Raw genomic sequence first — 17,781 nt, forward strand, 5'->3', positions numbered from 1 at the left:
CCACTATGAGAGAAAAGGAAGGGAAGCAGGGTAGGGAAAAAGAAATAGTATCTGAAAGAAAAGTGAACTATGGAGATTAAAAAAAAATAATCGGGACATAATTATTCATTCACAATCACCAAATGACAGTCTTCCCAGGCTCCTTGTGATAAAGTACAGAAACCAGACCTTTCTGGGACATGAAGCATCAAATACAGTATCAAGAAACCACTACCTCCATTAGTTTATCCTGACTTGGATTTTCCATTCAAATATTATTTCTCCATGGTCATCACGACTACTTAGAAAAAGACTGGCAATAGGAAATCACATATAAAGTAACCTTCTCAACCTTCTCTTGTCCCTGACCTGGACAATGTTCAGGTCCTAAAAGAAACCACCAGGCACTAAAGACCATTCTATTCATCAGAACCAACCATCCGAAGATATAAACATCCAGAAGGAAGTTTATGGCCCTCTAGCCTAGAGACAGGCTTCCTATGGGAAGCCCAACATCGCCATCTAATTCTGGTGAACACTTTGTAACAATGACATTAAATGGCAACTATGTCAGCAGATGTGTTTCCTCAATATAAAGACGTTCTTTTAATGAGCCTAACTGCTGATTCTGGGATTACAGATTGCAAAAATCTGTAGGCTAAAGTGAACATAATTATTCAGTAATGGCTAAGGTTGGTATCACTTATTTCTTATATTTATTCTTAAGCTGGATGGTGGCTAACAACAGGGAATATTTCAGATTTGCAGAAATATAACAAATATGCTTAAGTGTCAAAACCATAGTCAAAGTTATGCAGCTGTCAAAAGAGCCCAATATAATCCAACCTGATCTTAGCATCCTAGCATCTGAAGGCAATTCACAACAGAATGTGACTTATGTGTAATGCTCTTGAGACATTAACTACTGCTCAGCTGAGTGAGGCACTAATCCCAAAATCATCAATGGACTGGTAGCTTCTTCTAGTCACAGCTGGACTTTTTGACATTCCAAGGACGTCATGGGACAAGTTTAATAAGACATTCTTAATATCACCCTTTTTCAGTAAACTTGGGTTCACTGAGAAAGACAACTTCTTTATTTACACATTGGACAAAATTATTTGCAGTCATGTTAAAAGCAAGAAGGAAAGGCTCCCCATCTAAACCAAATCAGAGGCTCACAGGCACGGATGGCATTACTCATAAGGAGCATGGTTGTTTATCATGGTCACGTGGACCATATCAGAAGTAGTGAGGGGAGGACTACCTAGCATCAAGGCGGCTACTGGATACGTACTTTGCTATTTAGACAGCTACAAGGATGTTGATACTTTTTATTGGTGCCAAACTGCTTAAATTGGCCAAACAATCTTAAATAAGGGTATCTGGGTAGCTCAGTTGGTTAAGCGTCCAACTCTTGATTTCGGCTCAGATCTTGATCTCAGGGTTGTGAGATCAAGCCCTGCGTTTTATCAAGATTCTCTCTCTCCTCCCTTTGCCCCTCCCCACTCGAGCTCTCTCTTAAAAAGAAAAAAAAAATCTCTTAAGTATCTCTAAGTAAACATAAACAATGTTCTAAGCTTTTTCCTATGAAATCAAATGTAAGAAATAGAGCTTTCAAAAAAATTAATTTGGTCTTCCAGACTTTGGTTTTAATCGAGGCACCATGTTCCTCCAAATAGAGGAAAAATGATAGGACTTTAGCATTTTACTTGGTATTCTGCTTTCCAGACAGGGTGAAAGATTAGAACAAATTTGCTCAAGAGTCCTGGAGGCAAGTTACTACTGGGCGCTCTGCTAACGCCTGGAGGGGCTGAGGGCTTCCTCGGAGCAGCCCACGTTTTGTAGCACTGATTCACAGAAGCCTGATTGTCTTGATCCCTCCCTCTAGGTTCAAAAGCCCCAGAAATCATCATCTAGCTCAGCAAAGCACACCATCAACAATCCTACTTCTAGAAAGCAAAGATTGAAATGCCGGGCACATAACCATCAATCAGGAAGCCAAGGTAAGCAGAGAAAGGGGAAGTGGCAGAGAACATAACCTGGGGAATTCGAATGCTACCATGTCCAGGTGATATCTGTAAAAGGCAGTGAGACCTATAGAAAGAGTGAGCCAAACAAGTACAATAGCTTTTACCAGCCACCAATATTAATGCAGATGTGGGGCGGGGTGATGGCGGTGAGACCTGCCCATTACCAAAGAAGGAATGAGGAGACCCCCATCTGGTGTTCGGTAAGATCAGATCAGAAAGGAACACCTCTTGAGCTCTCATTCCTGCTGCCTAATAGGACAGGGCTAGCTGGCCCTCAGCTCAAGCATATCAATTAACTTCTTGATTTACAAATCTCTAAGATAAAGTGAAAGTAGCTGATGTTTCAAGAGAAATTCAATGATATGAAAGCCTACCGATCCTAGGCTTTGTTTACTGAGTTTTGCTTTGTTGTTGTTTTTTTTTAAGAAAAATGTGAAATGCCAAAATAAAGAAAAGGACAAATCCATCTTTCTGGTTCACATCTTCAACCTTTCCCTCCTCCTCTTCCTCCTCCCCCTCCCCCTCTCCTCCCCATCCACCCTATTCCTCCAAACCCAAACACTAACAACAGCTCTTTTCTCCAAAGAGCTCAGCCTGTTGGAAAGAAAGTTTGGGCACTATCCATGCAGGTAAGAAGTAATCAGGATGACAAGGTGGGGAAAAAAAGAACAGCAGCAAGTCAGAGTCCCATTGGCTTCTGCCTGTCCTGACTGGCAAAAGCAGAAAGCAAAGCCTCAAACCAGTTCTCTGACAGGGCCCAACGCCTCTGCAGCACCCCCGTGTAATTACACACTTGAGTGACTGGACTCTGAAGAAAATTGAAGGCCTGAGCTCCGAACAGCTGCCATTTTCTCTCTCCATCACACCAGCATGATTACTTGAGAAATGAACAGCCCCGGCTCAAAGCTACTCCAGAATTCTCAGAGGAAATATGGCTCCGTGTTCCAATAATGAGATTCTTAAGGCAAGCGTTACTTACAATCACTCCGCAAAAGGAGCGAGCCGAGCCCCTATATCTTACAAATTAGAATTTAAGAAACCCAGCGACAGTCCTGGACGATCATTACTCTTCTGCTGCTCCAAGGATTCTGGGCTTTGTCTATTTTTAGTGCAGAAAACTGTTAAGTCCTTAAAAAGGTAATCATAATAAAATGAAAACTCACCATCATTAGCTCCCTAAAAAGGCAAATACACCCCATTTTAGGTCCAAACTGAGAGATTCTTCCACTCCCTCCTCATTATCCCTTTCTGCCGAAAAGTCTTGTTTTATCCAAATGAGAATTAGCAATCCTTGTATTGAAATTTTAAAAAGCAACTAACTGGCCAGAGATTCCTTCCTTCTTTTGATTGAAGGAAAAAAAAAATCAACAAATTGCCATAGATAATAGCACTTCTTTGCTGAAACCTGTCAATTGGGGAAGTTGAAATATTACATAGTGCTGATATATATTTTTTCCTTTCAGATGCATCTTCTGATTTCCCCACCATCTAGCCATTCTAGGGTAGCAAAAGTAATGAACTCTCCCTGTAATTACATGTTTTTAAAAGTGACTATTCTAAAAAAATGTTATATCTTGAGAGTTAACCAGCGAGGCAGACAGGAAGTTGTGGCACTGCTGTTAACCAGAAACGTGAGCTAGTTTCCCTTTATTCTGAACTATGAAATAAAAAACAGCAGTGACGATTTATAGTTTTTTTTTCCTCTGAGAAGAAATAATGGAATCAAGGTACCAAGAATGCCAATTCCACAAAGGGACAAAAGAGGAAATTCTAGGAGTGAAAAGGTACTTTGGTCTCCAAAAAAGACCAACAGACAGTAGCCGGGCAGCTGTTCATGGGCTCTAAGAATAGTACTACAGTTCTTTTGATTCCTAGAACTAACCCAACTGGAAAACTCTAGGAGTGAAGGACTTACAGATCATCTTTAAAAATTCTTAAGTCCAAAGTCCACAAAACTTCTACCCACTGGTCAAATGTACATTAATTGTAATCACATTTACTAGTCTCGCCTCTATTTCCCACGTTCTACTAATTCTCATATTACGAGGTTATGGGGAAAAAAGCATGTATCCACTACCAGTACAAGAATCTGAGCTTAGAGTTCCATGTAAGTAAGAGAGAAAGGGACCTAAAAAAGATGCAGAATAAATTTAAATTTCTTTGGTGGGAGGGGCAGTACTGAAATTCTAACACTGTTTCTTGTTCTTAAGTTTTGGGACCTAAGAGCCCTTGCTGATATTCATGGAACAAACAAGAGTTATCATGACAAAGTATACTGGCTAGATAACATTTTAAAGCTACTGTCGTGAGTGACAGCAGAAATGGGGACGCACAAGGCATCTCTAAGCCGAGTCAAGAGATCTGAGTTCCTGTGCATGACTCCATGTACAACACCCCCAACAGTCCTGTCCTGGCTGGAGCAGGTTCCTTCAGGTCAAGGACAGAGGGAGAGGTGAGAAACTGTTCACCTACAACCCAAGCACCACTCATCCCCAAATTACAAAAGACAGGAGCTTTTCCTCTGACCACAGAACCTCGGGAAGGAGAAATGCTTTCTTCACATCAACCATCCTTATACGTTCTGAAAAGTGGTACTCACAATAAGCATTGTGACCAGAAGATTCTTCTTGGTGACTTGAGCGTGAGAGAAGATATAGTTCAGTACAGTGTTCATGTCACTCTTGTTCTCTTCTCGAAGGGCGAACACACATTTGTCATAGTGACCTGCAAGCAGCAAAAACAATGGGTCCTCATCCATGGATGAATGTTCACAGTAACATGCAATTTGTTTTTTTATATGATTCACCTGATAAGCAGTGAGAGGAAACATCTCAAGAATTTTCCTGGATGAATTTGTACAGAATTGGCAGTGAGGTTTAGTAAAAGAAACTCTGGATGAGGAGTCAGGCAATCTGGTCTAAGACCTGGGCTCAAAGCCTAGCTCTGTTACCAATTTCCTTTGTGCTTCTTGGCAAATCGCTTTACCTCTCTGAGCCTCATTTTCACACACCCCCCAAAAAGGGTGGAGGGAAAGTATGTCTTAGAGACTGGGTGGTTGGTGATAATTCCAACCCCCCACCCTCACTCTGAACTCTCTCATTTAGCTTCCTGGAATGGTTTCCTTAGCAGAGAGGGTTCTGCTGCTTAAAAAGAAATGCCAATACCATTAAACTTGATGATCTCTAAAGTCTGCCCCTGGCTTGAGATTCTGGTTTCATGTCTGACTCACTGAAAATGTTTCACCCTAACTGTAAGGAACAGTTTTAGCTCAAAAATAAAACCACACAAACTTGTCAATATCTACAAGAGGGATGGCTGCTACCTCTGAAATCAACATTTTGCCCTGTAAATTCATGGAACAGCTAAGCAATGCCTAGGCTTCCAAAACCATATTAAGGCAGAGATCAAGGAGAACTTTGCATGACGTCAAAAGGTCTGTGAGGAGAGTACGGTTATGCATATTTTCACTGGCCCTTCATAAGGCCACCAGGGGCACATTAGTTCTGACAAGGAAAGTTATGCTTTGCAACAGAAGCATAAGCTTCAGGTTTACTGTGGTGATCTCTACTGTGGGATATAATGTTCAGTTCTTCACAGAAAACAGCTTACCTCAGAATTAAATTTCCAAGTAAAGGAGAATTAGTGTTTGAAAAGACTCAAGGTCAGAATTTTATGAAAATCATGAAAATACTAAAGGATTATCACCTCAGTTCAGATTCCATGTTAAGTTACAAACCAGAACAGTTCGACTGTGTTACCATGGATTCCTTAGAATACTGAGTACATTCAACCAGGGTAACTCGGCTGTGTTTTAAATATTAGAGATTGACATAAGATTTTTTTTTCAAAATGAAATATATTTGAATAATGGTGGGCTACAATACTTAAGAACTGACAATTTCATACAAGATCCACTGAGAACAAAATAGAGGCTATTTAAGAACTGGTCGCCCTATACAAATTCATACTTTTCCCAACCAAGACAGCTTTGAAGAGACAACAGAAATCTACCTTGGTAAAGGGAATTACTAGGACCAGGAGAAATAAAGACTATTTACCCAGGGAAAAGATAGCAGAGACCCTAAGCAGAAAGAAAGCAATGATACCAACTGTTCTCTTTTTAAAAACTTTTTTTTTGTGTGAAATACACATACAGAAGAATAAACACCCAGGTAACTACCACCGATTTTAGAACATTTTTAATTATCTTTGAAGGATCCTACGTGCTTCCCTCAGAAACGACTGCTAAGCTGAATTTTATGTCACTCACTCTTTGGCTTTTCTTTACGTTTATTCCATTTATCTCTCAATGTTATGTTTTTGAAATTCATCCTTTTGTTCATATGTGTAACTTGGTCCATCTACTTCACTGCTGCATAGTAATCCATTGTAGAAATATACCAGAATTCAAGTATCTACCCTACCTGGGTATGTTCTAATTGTCTCCTGTCTTTTTTGCTATTATGAATAATGCTACCACGAATAGGCCTGTGTATGTCTCCTTGTATGTAAGAGTTTCTCCAGATTCTATTATCTAAAAGTAAAATCGCTACGTTGAAGAGTATTTAAAAAGCTCAGCTCTATTAGGTTCTGACAAACTTTTCCAAAGTGGTTTGCACTTTGGAAATTTGCACTGTCACTTACAGAAGCAGTGGAAGCTGATCTGACTTTTTAATGTTTGCCAAACTCATTTATGCTCACATTTCTCTAATTACTAATGAGCTTGAACATCTTTTCATAAATTTGTGGATCATTTGTATTCTCCCTTTTGTGAATTATCTTTTGCCCATTTTTCTATGAGGTTGTCTTTTACTTATTTACTAACACCCTTTGTTGGGTGCAGGTTTTGTGAATACATTCTCCCACTTTGTGGCTTATGTTTCCAGCCTCTTTTTGGGATTTTTTCATGAAAAGAAGCTCTCTTGCGGGGTCAAATTAATCAACCTTTTCCTGTATAATTTGCACTTTGTTTGTCTTCTACGACAAAATTTTCCCTACCTTGAGGTCATAAGGCTATTCTCCTAAAAATTTAGTAGTTTTGCTCCATAGAACATGTTTAAGTCTTTAATTCATATGGAATTGATTTCTGTGTGTATGGTTTAAGGTAGGGATCCAATTTCTTTTTCTGGTTTTGTAAATAAATAAGCCATCGTAGTAGTACCATTTACTGAAAAATCTATCCTTTCCTCATGATCTATAATGCCTGTTGTGTTATGATGTAAATTTTCATATATGTGTGGATTTGTGTCTAGGCTATTATGTTCTATTGGTCTATTAATCTGTCCCTACACTAATATCACTATCTCCTCATTAATACGGCTTTATATTAGGTCTTGATATTTGACTGGACAAATCCCTCCACCTTGTATTTCTTTAGAAGTATCCTGGTTATTGTCAGACTTTTCTTTCATGTAAATTTTCGAATTAGCTTGACAAATTTGATGGATATTCCCTACTAGGATTTTTACTGGCACGTCAATGAATCTACAGATGAATTCAGGGAGAATCAATACTCGGCAAGTGTATATTCCAATCTAAGACTGGGATATTTATTTAGATCTTTATTATCATTTACTCATTATAATTTTCTTCAAAAGAGGCTTGTACATTTTTTGTTAGACCTATTCCTTGGTATTCCATATTTTGGGTTGCTATTTTAATGGCCTATTTTTCTAAACTACTTTTCTAAACAACTGTTATACTATAAAGATATACAAAACTACTGGATTTTGTATATTGACTTTTGCATTCAACAACCTTGTTAGACTTTAATTCTAATAATAAATACGTGGCTATTTTGAGGTTTTCCAGGTAGACATCATATCTAATAGCGGCAGATTTATTTCCTTATTCCTTTCTAGTTCTCATACCTTTTAATTCTTTTTATCTTACTGTACCGGCTGGGACATCCAGTATGAGGCTGAATACAAGCAGTGAGAGCAGGTGCCCTTGTCTTATTCCTATCTTAAAGGGAATGCTCTCAACAATGCTTTCAGTTTTACCATTATGCATGAAGTATCCTACGGATTTTTCTGTGGGGGAAATTTACATGTTTAAAGACATTCCATTTTATTCATCATTTGCCAAGAGTTTATTTCTCACGAATGAATATTAAATTTTGTCAAATGTTTTCCCCCCCGTATCTTTAGATGACCATGGTTCTTCCTCTTTGAATCTACTAGATGATACATTACAGTAGTTGGTTTTTCTAGTATTAATCAAGCTTGCATTAGTGGGATAAAGACAATTTCGTTGTGACGTATTATTTTATACATTGCTGGATTTAGTTTGCTAATTCTACTTGAGTATTTTTGCTGGTTATGAGTGGCACAGCCATCCTTTAAAAGATGCAGAAGAAAGCAAAACATATAAGAAAATGTTACGTAGTATTTCAAATTCTATGATGTTTCACTGCCACCTTGTGGCATGAAGCAGTATCAGCAGCACGCAGCTTTTTAAAATCTTAGCTAGAGTTGTTTCACATTTAGAGACTTCATACATCATTTAATGAAGCTCTTCAGAGAAAGCCAGGGATAAATTCCACCAAAATGATACACTGAAAAGTACTGGAAAATCTGAGCCTTTTTCAGATGACTGTGGCTCAATCCGTGGATTAGCTGTCAAGAGGCAAGCTCTTCAGATAGTGTTTTTCAATTTCAGCCTGGTCATGACTCAACCAACTCACACTAAACAAGGTCAAGAAGATATCAACAGGGAATACTAATCTCTACCAGAAAAATTATCTCAACTCTTTCTCAGAAGCACACCGGATTCACAACTTCATCAAGCTGTGTTTTGTTGTCCTTTCTTGGCATTGGTGGGATATGGAGGTTTAGTTTTTAAGGAAGGGGTGACAGGAGGACAAGTTTGTTCATGGGAGGTGTTCGTGACAGGAAGAACTGGCTCAGCGGCTGCACAGTCTTACAGGGAACCTTTCTCAGAAACAGAGTCCTCAGGAAGAGGCTTACCATTCTGGAACTGGGTCTCTACTCGCAGGTACTGCCGCAGCAGATCCATCACCACGGCCTTCATGTGGCCTCGGATGCCGCTTCGGTACCTAGGAGAGCAGAAAGAGTCTGCACTGAAAAACTGCACTGAAAAACTGCACTGAAAAACCCGACAGGCTAACACTGTTAAATAACCTGGAGCCTAGGTTTACTTTCTAGATTTTCTACTGAACTGCTTTCCCTCTGAACTCTAGGACAGGACAGAAGCCAGCCTAAAATCAACTAACCGGATCAATCTGAAGTCTAAACCTAAGAAATCTGGCTACAGACAAGACTCTTTTTTTTTTTTTTTTTTAATTAAAGGAGAGAGAAAAAAATGAGGACAAAACAAACCCCAAAACCACTCGATAGCCCTACCTAACAGCACTCTGGTTCAGTTCCCACTAAGTAGAAGTGATCACTACACTCGTGAAATGGCTAAGGGCTATCTGAAAAATTTATGAGCATCTCAAAGTTGGAAATGTTCTGTCAATGTTCCTTCAGTCCAACAGTTGGCTCCATAAGCTAAGAAGAATGAATGTCATATTCGGCCCTGTGCCAGAAGAAAAATTGGGAGTTTCATCAAAATTGAAAGGAAAAAGCTATGAAATTTCTGTGCCTAAATAATCGACAGAAAAGATGTAGACTAGAAAGAAGTCATCAGAAATATTTTAGCTCACAATTCTAAGATATTTAGAAAATCTAAGGTATTTTCTAAGATACGAGTGCTTTCTAGTTTCTCTAGTCAAACCTGAGGTAAATCTCTTGGTGACTACTTAGGGAAAGGAATCTTCTGGAGTCACACGTAAGTACCTCTGTACCAGCTGGACAATGCTCTGAGTGTTCATGAAGAAGACTTCCCGCTCGGATTTCCGGTTCAGTGTAGCCGCGTGGCTATCTAGGGTGTTGGCGATCTAAAGCAAAAGAAAGAGAAAAAATGAACCCAACCCAACAAAGGGGTACCCAAAGTATTAGCCTGTGTAGCATCCCCACTAGTAATCTCCATTATACCATGATCATTTCCGTCTTTCACATGTTGGGAGCAGCTGGAAGTTACTGGGCATAGTTTAGAGGCTTGTGTTAAATAAGCAACTTTAGGGGCGCCTGGGTGGCTCAGTGGTTAAGCGTCTGCCTTTGGCTCAGGGCGGGATCCCAGAGTCCTGGGATCGAGCCCCCCGTCGGGCTCCTCCGCTGGGAACCTGCTTCTTCCTCTCCCACTCCCCCTGCTTGTGTTCCCTCTCTTGCTGGCTGTCTCTCTCTGTCAAATAAATAATCTTTAAAAATAAATAAATAAAAATAAATAAATAGATAGATAGATAGATAGATAGATAGATAAGCAACTTTACTTTCTTTTCACCCCTTCCCAGATGAACTAACGCGTGTATCACAAAAGCTACCACCTTACCAGAGACCCATGACAGGCAGGATACGCTTATGGTCAAGGTCACAACTTTATGCCCTGCTTGCCTAGCTTAACTCCTTACATGTAAATTAGCTTCGCAGGCAAAGGGTAAGCACGCTGCTGGGGGTAGTAAGGACGTCGTTGCTAATAAAACTACAAATATCCCCCTACTTTAAATTCACAAAATTCCTCTACTTAGGGCACAGGCCCAAGAATAAACCTCTATGAAGTACATGGCCAATAGGTTTTCCTCATAACCACAAATACTTTACATTTCACATATAATACTTTTGTTATTGGGCTTATATCTTGAGACACTTTTTGTGAAGGGCACAACACTCAAGACTGCAAAAGCACATCCAGAGAGAGGATCCACCCAGGAAGCAATCCTACAACATGAACTCCAGAATTGGTAGCTAGTAGAGAATGACAGTGTCACTCTATATATACCTGCTGGCTGGGAAACTGACAGAGGACTGATGTGATGTTGCTAGCGTACTGAGCCATTTCCTTCTTGATAGACTTCTCCACATTGGGGGGAATACGGCCAGAGACACTGGTCATGATATCCTGCAATTCTAGCAGAGGCAAGGAGGGATCTCTGAGGGTCTTCATCAACCGCTCAACCCAGTCTTTTACCTGAGTAGAAAATAATAAAATAAGATCCAGACAAAATTAACACAATCCCCAAAATAAAGTGATATATCTGAATCCAGTACCATACAGTATTTACTGTGAAACTGTAATATAGGCATCTAGCACTGCCCTTGTCCTCTGGTTTAAATCCCAATTAAATGTGAAGTCAGTAACATAGATACGAAACAAGGATTTAAAGACTACAAATCCCGGGGCGCCTGGGTGGCACGGCAGTTGAGCGTCTGCCTTCGGCTCAGGGCGTGATCCCGGCGTTACGGGATCGAGCCCCACATCAGGCTCCTCCGCTATGAGCCTGCTTCTTCCTCTCCCACTCCCCCTGCTTGTGTTCCCTCTCTCACTGGCTGTCTCTATCTGTGTTAAATAAATAAATAAATAAATAAATAAATCTTTAAAAAAAAAAAAAAAAAGGACTACAAATCCCATAAATCAAGGTCTCAGGCCAAACAGCTTTCTTTCCCTCCCTCTAAAGAAATCCTCATGCGACTTTTAAACTATCTTGGAGAACAGGTACCCTATGTGTACATCGTCTCCCCAAGAGAAGTGATTCATACCCTGCTGCTAAAAAAAGGATCTGGAAGGCAGTATCCATTCATTACGTTGACCAGATTATCCAGGACATAGTGGAACACTCGGTGGAGCTTCTCGCCTCTGAGTGCTGTGCTCTGGATCCGTGGCAGACTACCCGTGTGAAGCTCAGCCTGTCAACCCCAATGAGAGATCAAGTCATCCACTACCTTCTGTTCAGGTTATACACGTAGAGTCATCATTCAAAATTAAGACATCCCTTTATCATACCCAGCTACAAGGAGAGAAGTCAAGGGAGGAAGCGTCATGAGGAAATCATAGAATCTTAGTATCATAGTAATTCTTGCAAAGTCTAGTTCCATAACGCAATAAGCACAAATACAAGGCATGAGATCAGAGGGAAAGAAGCTTAAGAAAAGAAAAGCTTAAGAAAACTAAGCACTGAAATCATCTGCCCCTCTAAACTACTACTACCATGTAATCAGCCCTTGGAGAGCAAAATTGAAAATACCTTCCCACTCACCTGTTGGACCTTGCTGGGGTTGTCCAACTGCATTTTGGCTATCACACAGCCAGGGTCAAGAGCTGTTCCAGGCCGTTTGACATAATGGATACAGCCAGACTCTGCAGCTGTTAAGGTCATTACCATCTTCATCACCTATAATGAAAAATAAATTAGAGTTTACCCTCTCTTTATGAATGATTTAAAGAGGCTAGTTTTTCCCTCAACATCTAAGTCACACTATCTCTAATTCAATCCAGAAAAATGAGAAACCTGAAACCTCCAAGACAGTATAAAGAAGGCAATTAGAAAATCTCTCAGGATCTAGCTTTAGGGATTAATGACAGCTACTGACATTTCCTGTTTCTAATGTTTAAATTGATTTTGCCATAGTTTGTGTTTTACTTGTTTTATTCTTAGAACTGATTAACGATTTAGCCTCCTCATACCCATGGATTTAGGTGCTCAGTCTGTCCACCTAAGATTCCCACGCCAAAACCTGAGGGTCATTCTTTGCTCCTCTTTCTCCCTTACCTACCAATTATCAAGCCCAGCCAAGTACCTCTTCTAAACCTCTCTCAGAAATCTTCCCCTCTTGCCATTGCTTTGGTTTAGGCCCTTATCATGTCTGGCCTAGAGCACTTGAAAAGCCTCCCAACAGAATCCCCACCTGCTATACATCTTCAACGAGGTCACTAAATGCAATCATCCTAGAGCCCAAATCTCATTGTATCACTCTTCTGTGTAAAATCCTTCAGGGACTCCTCACTGCCTCCAGAACAGTCTCAACATCTTCGTATGTCTCATAAGGTCTTTCACGATCTCAAGTTCTGATTACTTATTTAGTATCTTTGCTTGCCACTTCCCATTTAACCATAGTCCGTTCTCAAGCAATACCAATATGTACTTGCAGCTCCCTAAATATACTGTACTCTTTTCTGTGCCTTTGTACACACTGTTCTTCCTTTTACACATTCGCCCTGCCCTTCTTCACCTGGTGTATTACTATCTACCTTTCAAAAGTAAGATCAAAATCCCCTCTCTTGCAGGAAGACCTCCCCTACTACCTACCACATCCACCAGCTGCACCCCAATCTGGGTTAATGGCCCCCTGCTCTCTCAGAATTCATACTTCATTACTTGTCTGCTTTGTGGCCCCACTCCACCTATCATATTTTTTTCTGTATAACTAGCACTTAGCATGACTCTTGTCACTTAATAAGTGCTGTTGCCTAGTATCTATTTTTGGAGGAAGAGATTCCTCATCTGTCAAAGAAAAACTGTGAGCTTCTTATTTGTTTTTAAAATTGTATTCATAAGCCAATTAAACCAACTAATGCTCTTTACTTTCTATTTTCTATTTCTTTTGTGACTCTTCAGTCCTAGTCCATCCCAGCAGACACTTTTCCTACCTTCCCTCCCATGCCCTGAGAGCCCCGTCCCCACCCTGACCTCAATCTCGGCATAGCACTGGCCAGCAAACACATGGCCTCCATCCTCCACAATGTACTGGATCAACTTCCCAGCAGAAGGTGAGCGCAACACCGAAGGGTCATTTTCCTTCTCAAACACACAGGTCTTATTGCCGATCGTGATGCGATATCTAGGAGGTAAGTAGGAGTATGTAAGCCAATATAACCTTGGGTTATAAAAGAGAATGGTAGAATGATGTCAATCTTAAACAAAACAAAAACACAACACAAATACACAATGCGCGTGTGCCAAAACTGGAAACTTTATTCTACAAACACACAGACACAAAGAACACTCATTCCATCTTTGTTGACAACGCAAATAACCAAAACTTCCTTCAATAAAGGTAAGATTAAATAAATTATAGTATATCCATACAATGGAATACTATATGACAATTAAAACGAATAGACTCCTCTACTTAAAAAAAACAAACATGAAGATGATGATGATATAAGAGCTAACATTTCCTGAAACCTTACTATGTTCCAGGCAATGTTCTAAGGACTTTCCACGTGCTAAGTCATTTCACTGTCACAACAACACTGAATGACTGGTGTTGAACAGTCTATACTCTATGTTAAAGGAAAAAAATAAAGTGCAGAACAGTAACTATTCACAAGAAAAACAGTATATACATATACATAAATTATATATACATATAAAATTTCTGCAAAAATAAATAAACTGTTAACAGTGGTTGCTTAAAGAGAGGGGAACTTATTTTTCATCGTCTACTCATACTGGAGTCGTAGAGAGACAATATTTTTAACCATAAACACTTTTGAGCCCCTGAAATTTTTGTGAAGTACATGTACTATTCTTTACCCAAAAAGACCTTGAAAAAGCCGCAGAGCTACTGACTACTGAGAGGGAAGGTTGACACAATGACCGGCAAATGGCCCTCACGCAGCCCCTTACCTATCCACTTCCTCCTTCATGTATGTGGTATAACTGCTGCCATCGTAAGACAGGAGCAGCCCTCCGTCACTCAGCCGATGCACGTCTACTTCTACGCATGAACCATTCATGATCACCACATAGGAGTTGGGAGACTGCCGGGTCACCTGCAGGGAGTGAGAACCAGAAGGGACAAGTCAGTGTATCCCTTCCAGGTGGAGCCCCAGAAAAAAATTTCAGGACCTCAAAAATATAGGTAAGAAAGATCTCTCAGAGAAGAAGGTGCTCTTAGCATCGGTGTCTGTGGGCAGGGCTCAGTCCTGCTGCAAGCTACTAGGGCAACGTCAGATGCATTTCCCTAGTTTGGTTGTTCACTGACTCCTTTATCTCTTGGCTGCCTATGTCACATTAAAGAACACTAAAACATTTTCATAGAAACATCAAATACTGCTTCAGGCTACTGACACAAATAACAACTATAATTTCACTAATACCCTGCCCTGCAGTAAACCAAACATTTCCCCCAACCCTTGACCTAAAGAAAGCAAGCTAACAAAGACAGACAAAAAGTAAGGTGTAGTCTTCAGTGGGGTTCAGCATACCTTAAGTACATATTTGACTCCCCCATAGATAAGCTCAACATCTACTGTATTCAGAAGTGTATGCGCAGGAAGGACTTGACCCCTGAAAGAACAACAACGTGAGTCACATTTACTTCTAGAAAGTTCTAGAAGGTTATAAGGAAATCTCCAAGGTTATTAAAAGTAGCACTTCCTGGAATATCAAGACTGGAAACAACCTAAAGGAGCATTAGGAAGAGACTGATAGATGAATTATGAAAAAGCGCTGTAATGAAATATTATATAGTCATTAAAAAGAAAGAGGCTTTAATGTACATATTTTTTAGTTTATTTATTTATTGACAATCTCTATACCCAATGTGAGGCTTGAACTCACGACCCTCAGATCAAGAGCTGAATGCTCTACTGACTGAGCTAGCCAGGTGTCCTGAAAGATGAAGGCTTTGATGTACTAATACAAACTACTCTCCAAAATATACTGTTAAGTGAAAAAAGCAAGTTAAATTGTGCACAGTTTCAGAATATGCTACCATTTGTGTTTATAAAAAATAAGGGTGGGAAGAAATAAATATTACATGTATATGCTTATATAAATTTACAATATGTCTGGAAAGTTACAGAAGAAACTGGTAACATGGGTTGACTACAGGGAAAAAAAACTAGGTGGTCAAAGAACAGAGGTAAGAAGGAAACTTTTCACTATCTAGCTTTTTGTGCCTTTTGAACTTTGAACCATGTGAACATATTACTTGTCATTAAAAATAAATAAAATTAAAACTTAAAAAAAAAGAGAGAGAAATGCCCCCAGTAAAATCAACCCCCATCTACTGCTCCCAACTGGGACTTCATTTGGGGTAGTAAAAGAAAAGAAAAGGCAATAGGCCATGGCTGGGTTCAAGGGAAAGGGAAGGACATTGCCAAGGAGGGAAACATTATCAAGAAAGACTTTTGACAAGAGAAAGAGGGAGTGAGTGATAAATCAAGTGAGGCAAGACGTTAATAACTAGTGAATATGGGCAAAGAATTATATAGAAGTTGTTTTTACTACTCATGCCACTCTTCTTTAAATCAAATTATTTCAAAATACAAGTTTTAAAAATAAATAAAAAATAACTAACATTAAAAAGGTAGAGGGAAGCTTCCAGAGGAGATTATGCATGACACATTTATACACTAGTAGGGAAGCCATTTAACTAGATTAGAGATTGCATGGTGAGGAACAGATGTAAGTAAAATTGGACTGGTAAAAAGGGGCCAAAGTGTATAGGGAGTTGAAAGTCACATTGAGGGATTTAGATTTAATACACAAGGGTAATGTGAGCTGCTGAAGGTTTTAGTGCATGAAAGCAACACAATGAAAGATATTTATCGTAAGACTTGAATAACCGTGCAATCTCAGTTCAATTTTTAAAATTTTGTTTCTCCCTTTCAGACACCTTAAAAGAAAGCTGATATAAGTCTAACAACACAGAGGAAATAAAGTGCCTGTGATTAAAGTGCTTTAAAATGATTAGCCCCTCGGACCATTCCTTCGGGGACTCAAAAGGCAGAGCTTAGTCTCTAGAATCAGAGTTAGAAATTAGTTTAGCCCCATACAGTCTGATCCTCTAGTTGCAAGACTCATGAAGTCATCTTGAATATCAGCCTCAATTATGAATTTCTGAAAAGTGTTGCAGGGTTTAATTTTAGAGAGAAACACCAGATTTTCATCACTGCGGGGGGGGGGCAGTTGGAGAGATTTAATGCTTGTATAGGAGACAATGCTTATTTCAGCTGGATTTGTTTTTAAAAAGCAACCCATCCTTGGGCAACTGGATGGCTCACTTGATTAAGCATCCAACTCTTGGTTTTGGCTCAGGTCATGATCTCAGGGTCATGATCTCACGGTTGTGAGATCAAGCCCTGCGTTAAGCTCCCCACTCAGTGGGGAGTCTGCCTGAGATTCTCTCTCTCCTTCCTCCCCTCCCTCTACTCTCTCTCTCTAAAATAAATAAATAAATCTTTAAATAAAGAAATAAATAAAAAGCAACCCATTCTCCCACATCTTTTCTCTCCCCCGCCTCCATGATCACTGAATAACAGGTAGCACTCACAAGCTGCCAGGAATAGAGAGAAGAATAAAAGGATCTTTGAACCAGGACTACTGGTTAACGTGTCTGTAAGAAACAAAGCCTACCTTTCTAAGGAGTGAAGGAAGTTAGAGATGCTATTCCGTAGGCTCACATCTGCCACGTGGAGAGCCCCACATACAACTCCCAACATGGTGTCAGGTCGCTCTGCCTGAAAGAAAGAAAAAGAAGGCAGATCAAAAGCATGATCCCTTCGCACCGTGGCTCCTCAACTTAAATCAGGCCCAAATTTGCTCTGAAGAAACAGCTAGCATGGGGAAATTGAGAACCTCCATCCTTATTACTCAACTGATATTTGAGATAAAAACACATTTACTTTTAGACCTTGAATAGAGGCAAGGGTGCCCGGATGGCACTGTTGGTTAAGCATCCGACTCTTTGTTTTAGCTCAGGTCACGGTCCCAGGGTCGTGAGATTGAGCCCCACACTGGGCTCTGCTCTGGGCATGGAGCTTGCTTAGGATTCTCTCTCCTTCTCCCTGCCCCTCCCACTTGTGCTCTCTCTCTCTGTAGAATGAGTGAATAAATCTTTTTTTTAAATTAAGATTTTATTTATTTATTTGACACACAGAGAGAGACAGTGACAGAGGGGCCAGAAGAGGGGGAGCAGGGGAG

General features: G+C 40.0%; 1 protein-coding gene across 5 annotated transcripts in view; it reads right to left on the reverse strand.

Annotated features, from left to right (window-relative positions):
- The window catches only part of ACACA (acetyl-CoA carboxylase alpha), a 281,347-nt gene that overhangs the window by 160,555 nt on the left and 103,011 nt on the right, over positions 1-17,781 (reverse strand). For all 5 annotated transcript variants that reach the window (XM_008695441.2, XM_008695440.2, XM_008695439.2 and 2 more), the window contains 10 exons: positions 17,215-17,318; positions 15,060-15,141; positions 14,479-14,624; positions 13,537-13,687; positions 12,106-12,240; positions 11,609-11,755; positions 10,851-11,039; positions 9,812-9,912; positions 8,981-9,069; positions 4,612-4,736 (listed from right to left, as the gene is read on the reverse strand). In XM_008695441.2, coding sequence (XP_008693663.1) covers positions 4,612-4,736; positions 8,981-9,069; positions 9,812-9,912; positions 10,851-11,039; positions 11,609-11,755; positions 12,106-12,240; positions 13,537-13,687; positions 14,479-14,624; positions 15,060-15,141; positions 17,215-17,318 — 1,269 coding nt within the window. The remainder of the gene's footprint in view (positions 1-4,611; positions 4,737-8,980; positions 9,070-9,811; positions 9,913-10,850; positions 11,040-11,608; positions 11,756-12,105; positions 12,241-13,536; positions 13,688-14,478; positions 14,625-15,059; positions 15,142-17,214; positions 17,319-17,781) is intronic.

This window comes from Ursus maritimus, unplaced genomic scaffold, assembly GCF_017311325.1.
Source record: "Ursus maritimus isolate PB19 unplaced genomic scaffold, ASM1731132v1 scaffold_24, whole genome shotgun sequence".
NCBI lineage: Eukaryota > Metazoa > Chordata > Mammalia > Carnivora > Ursidae > Ursus > Ursus maritimus.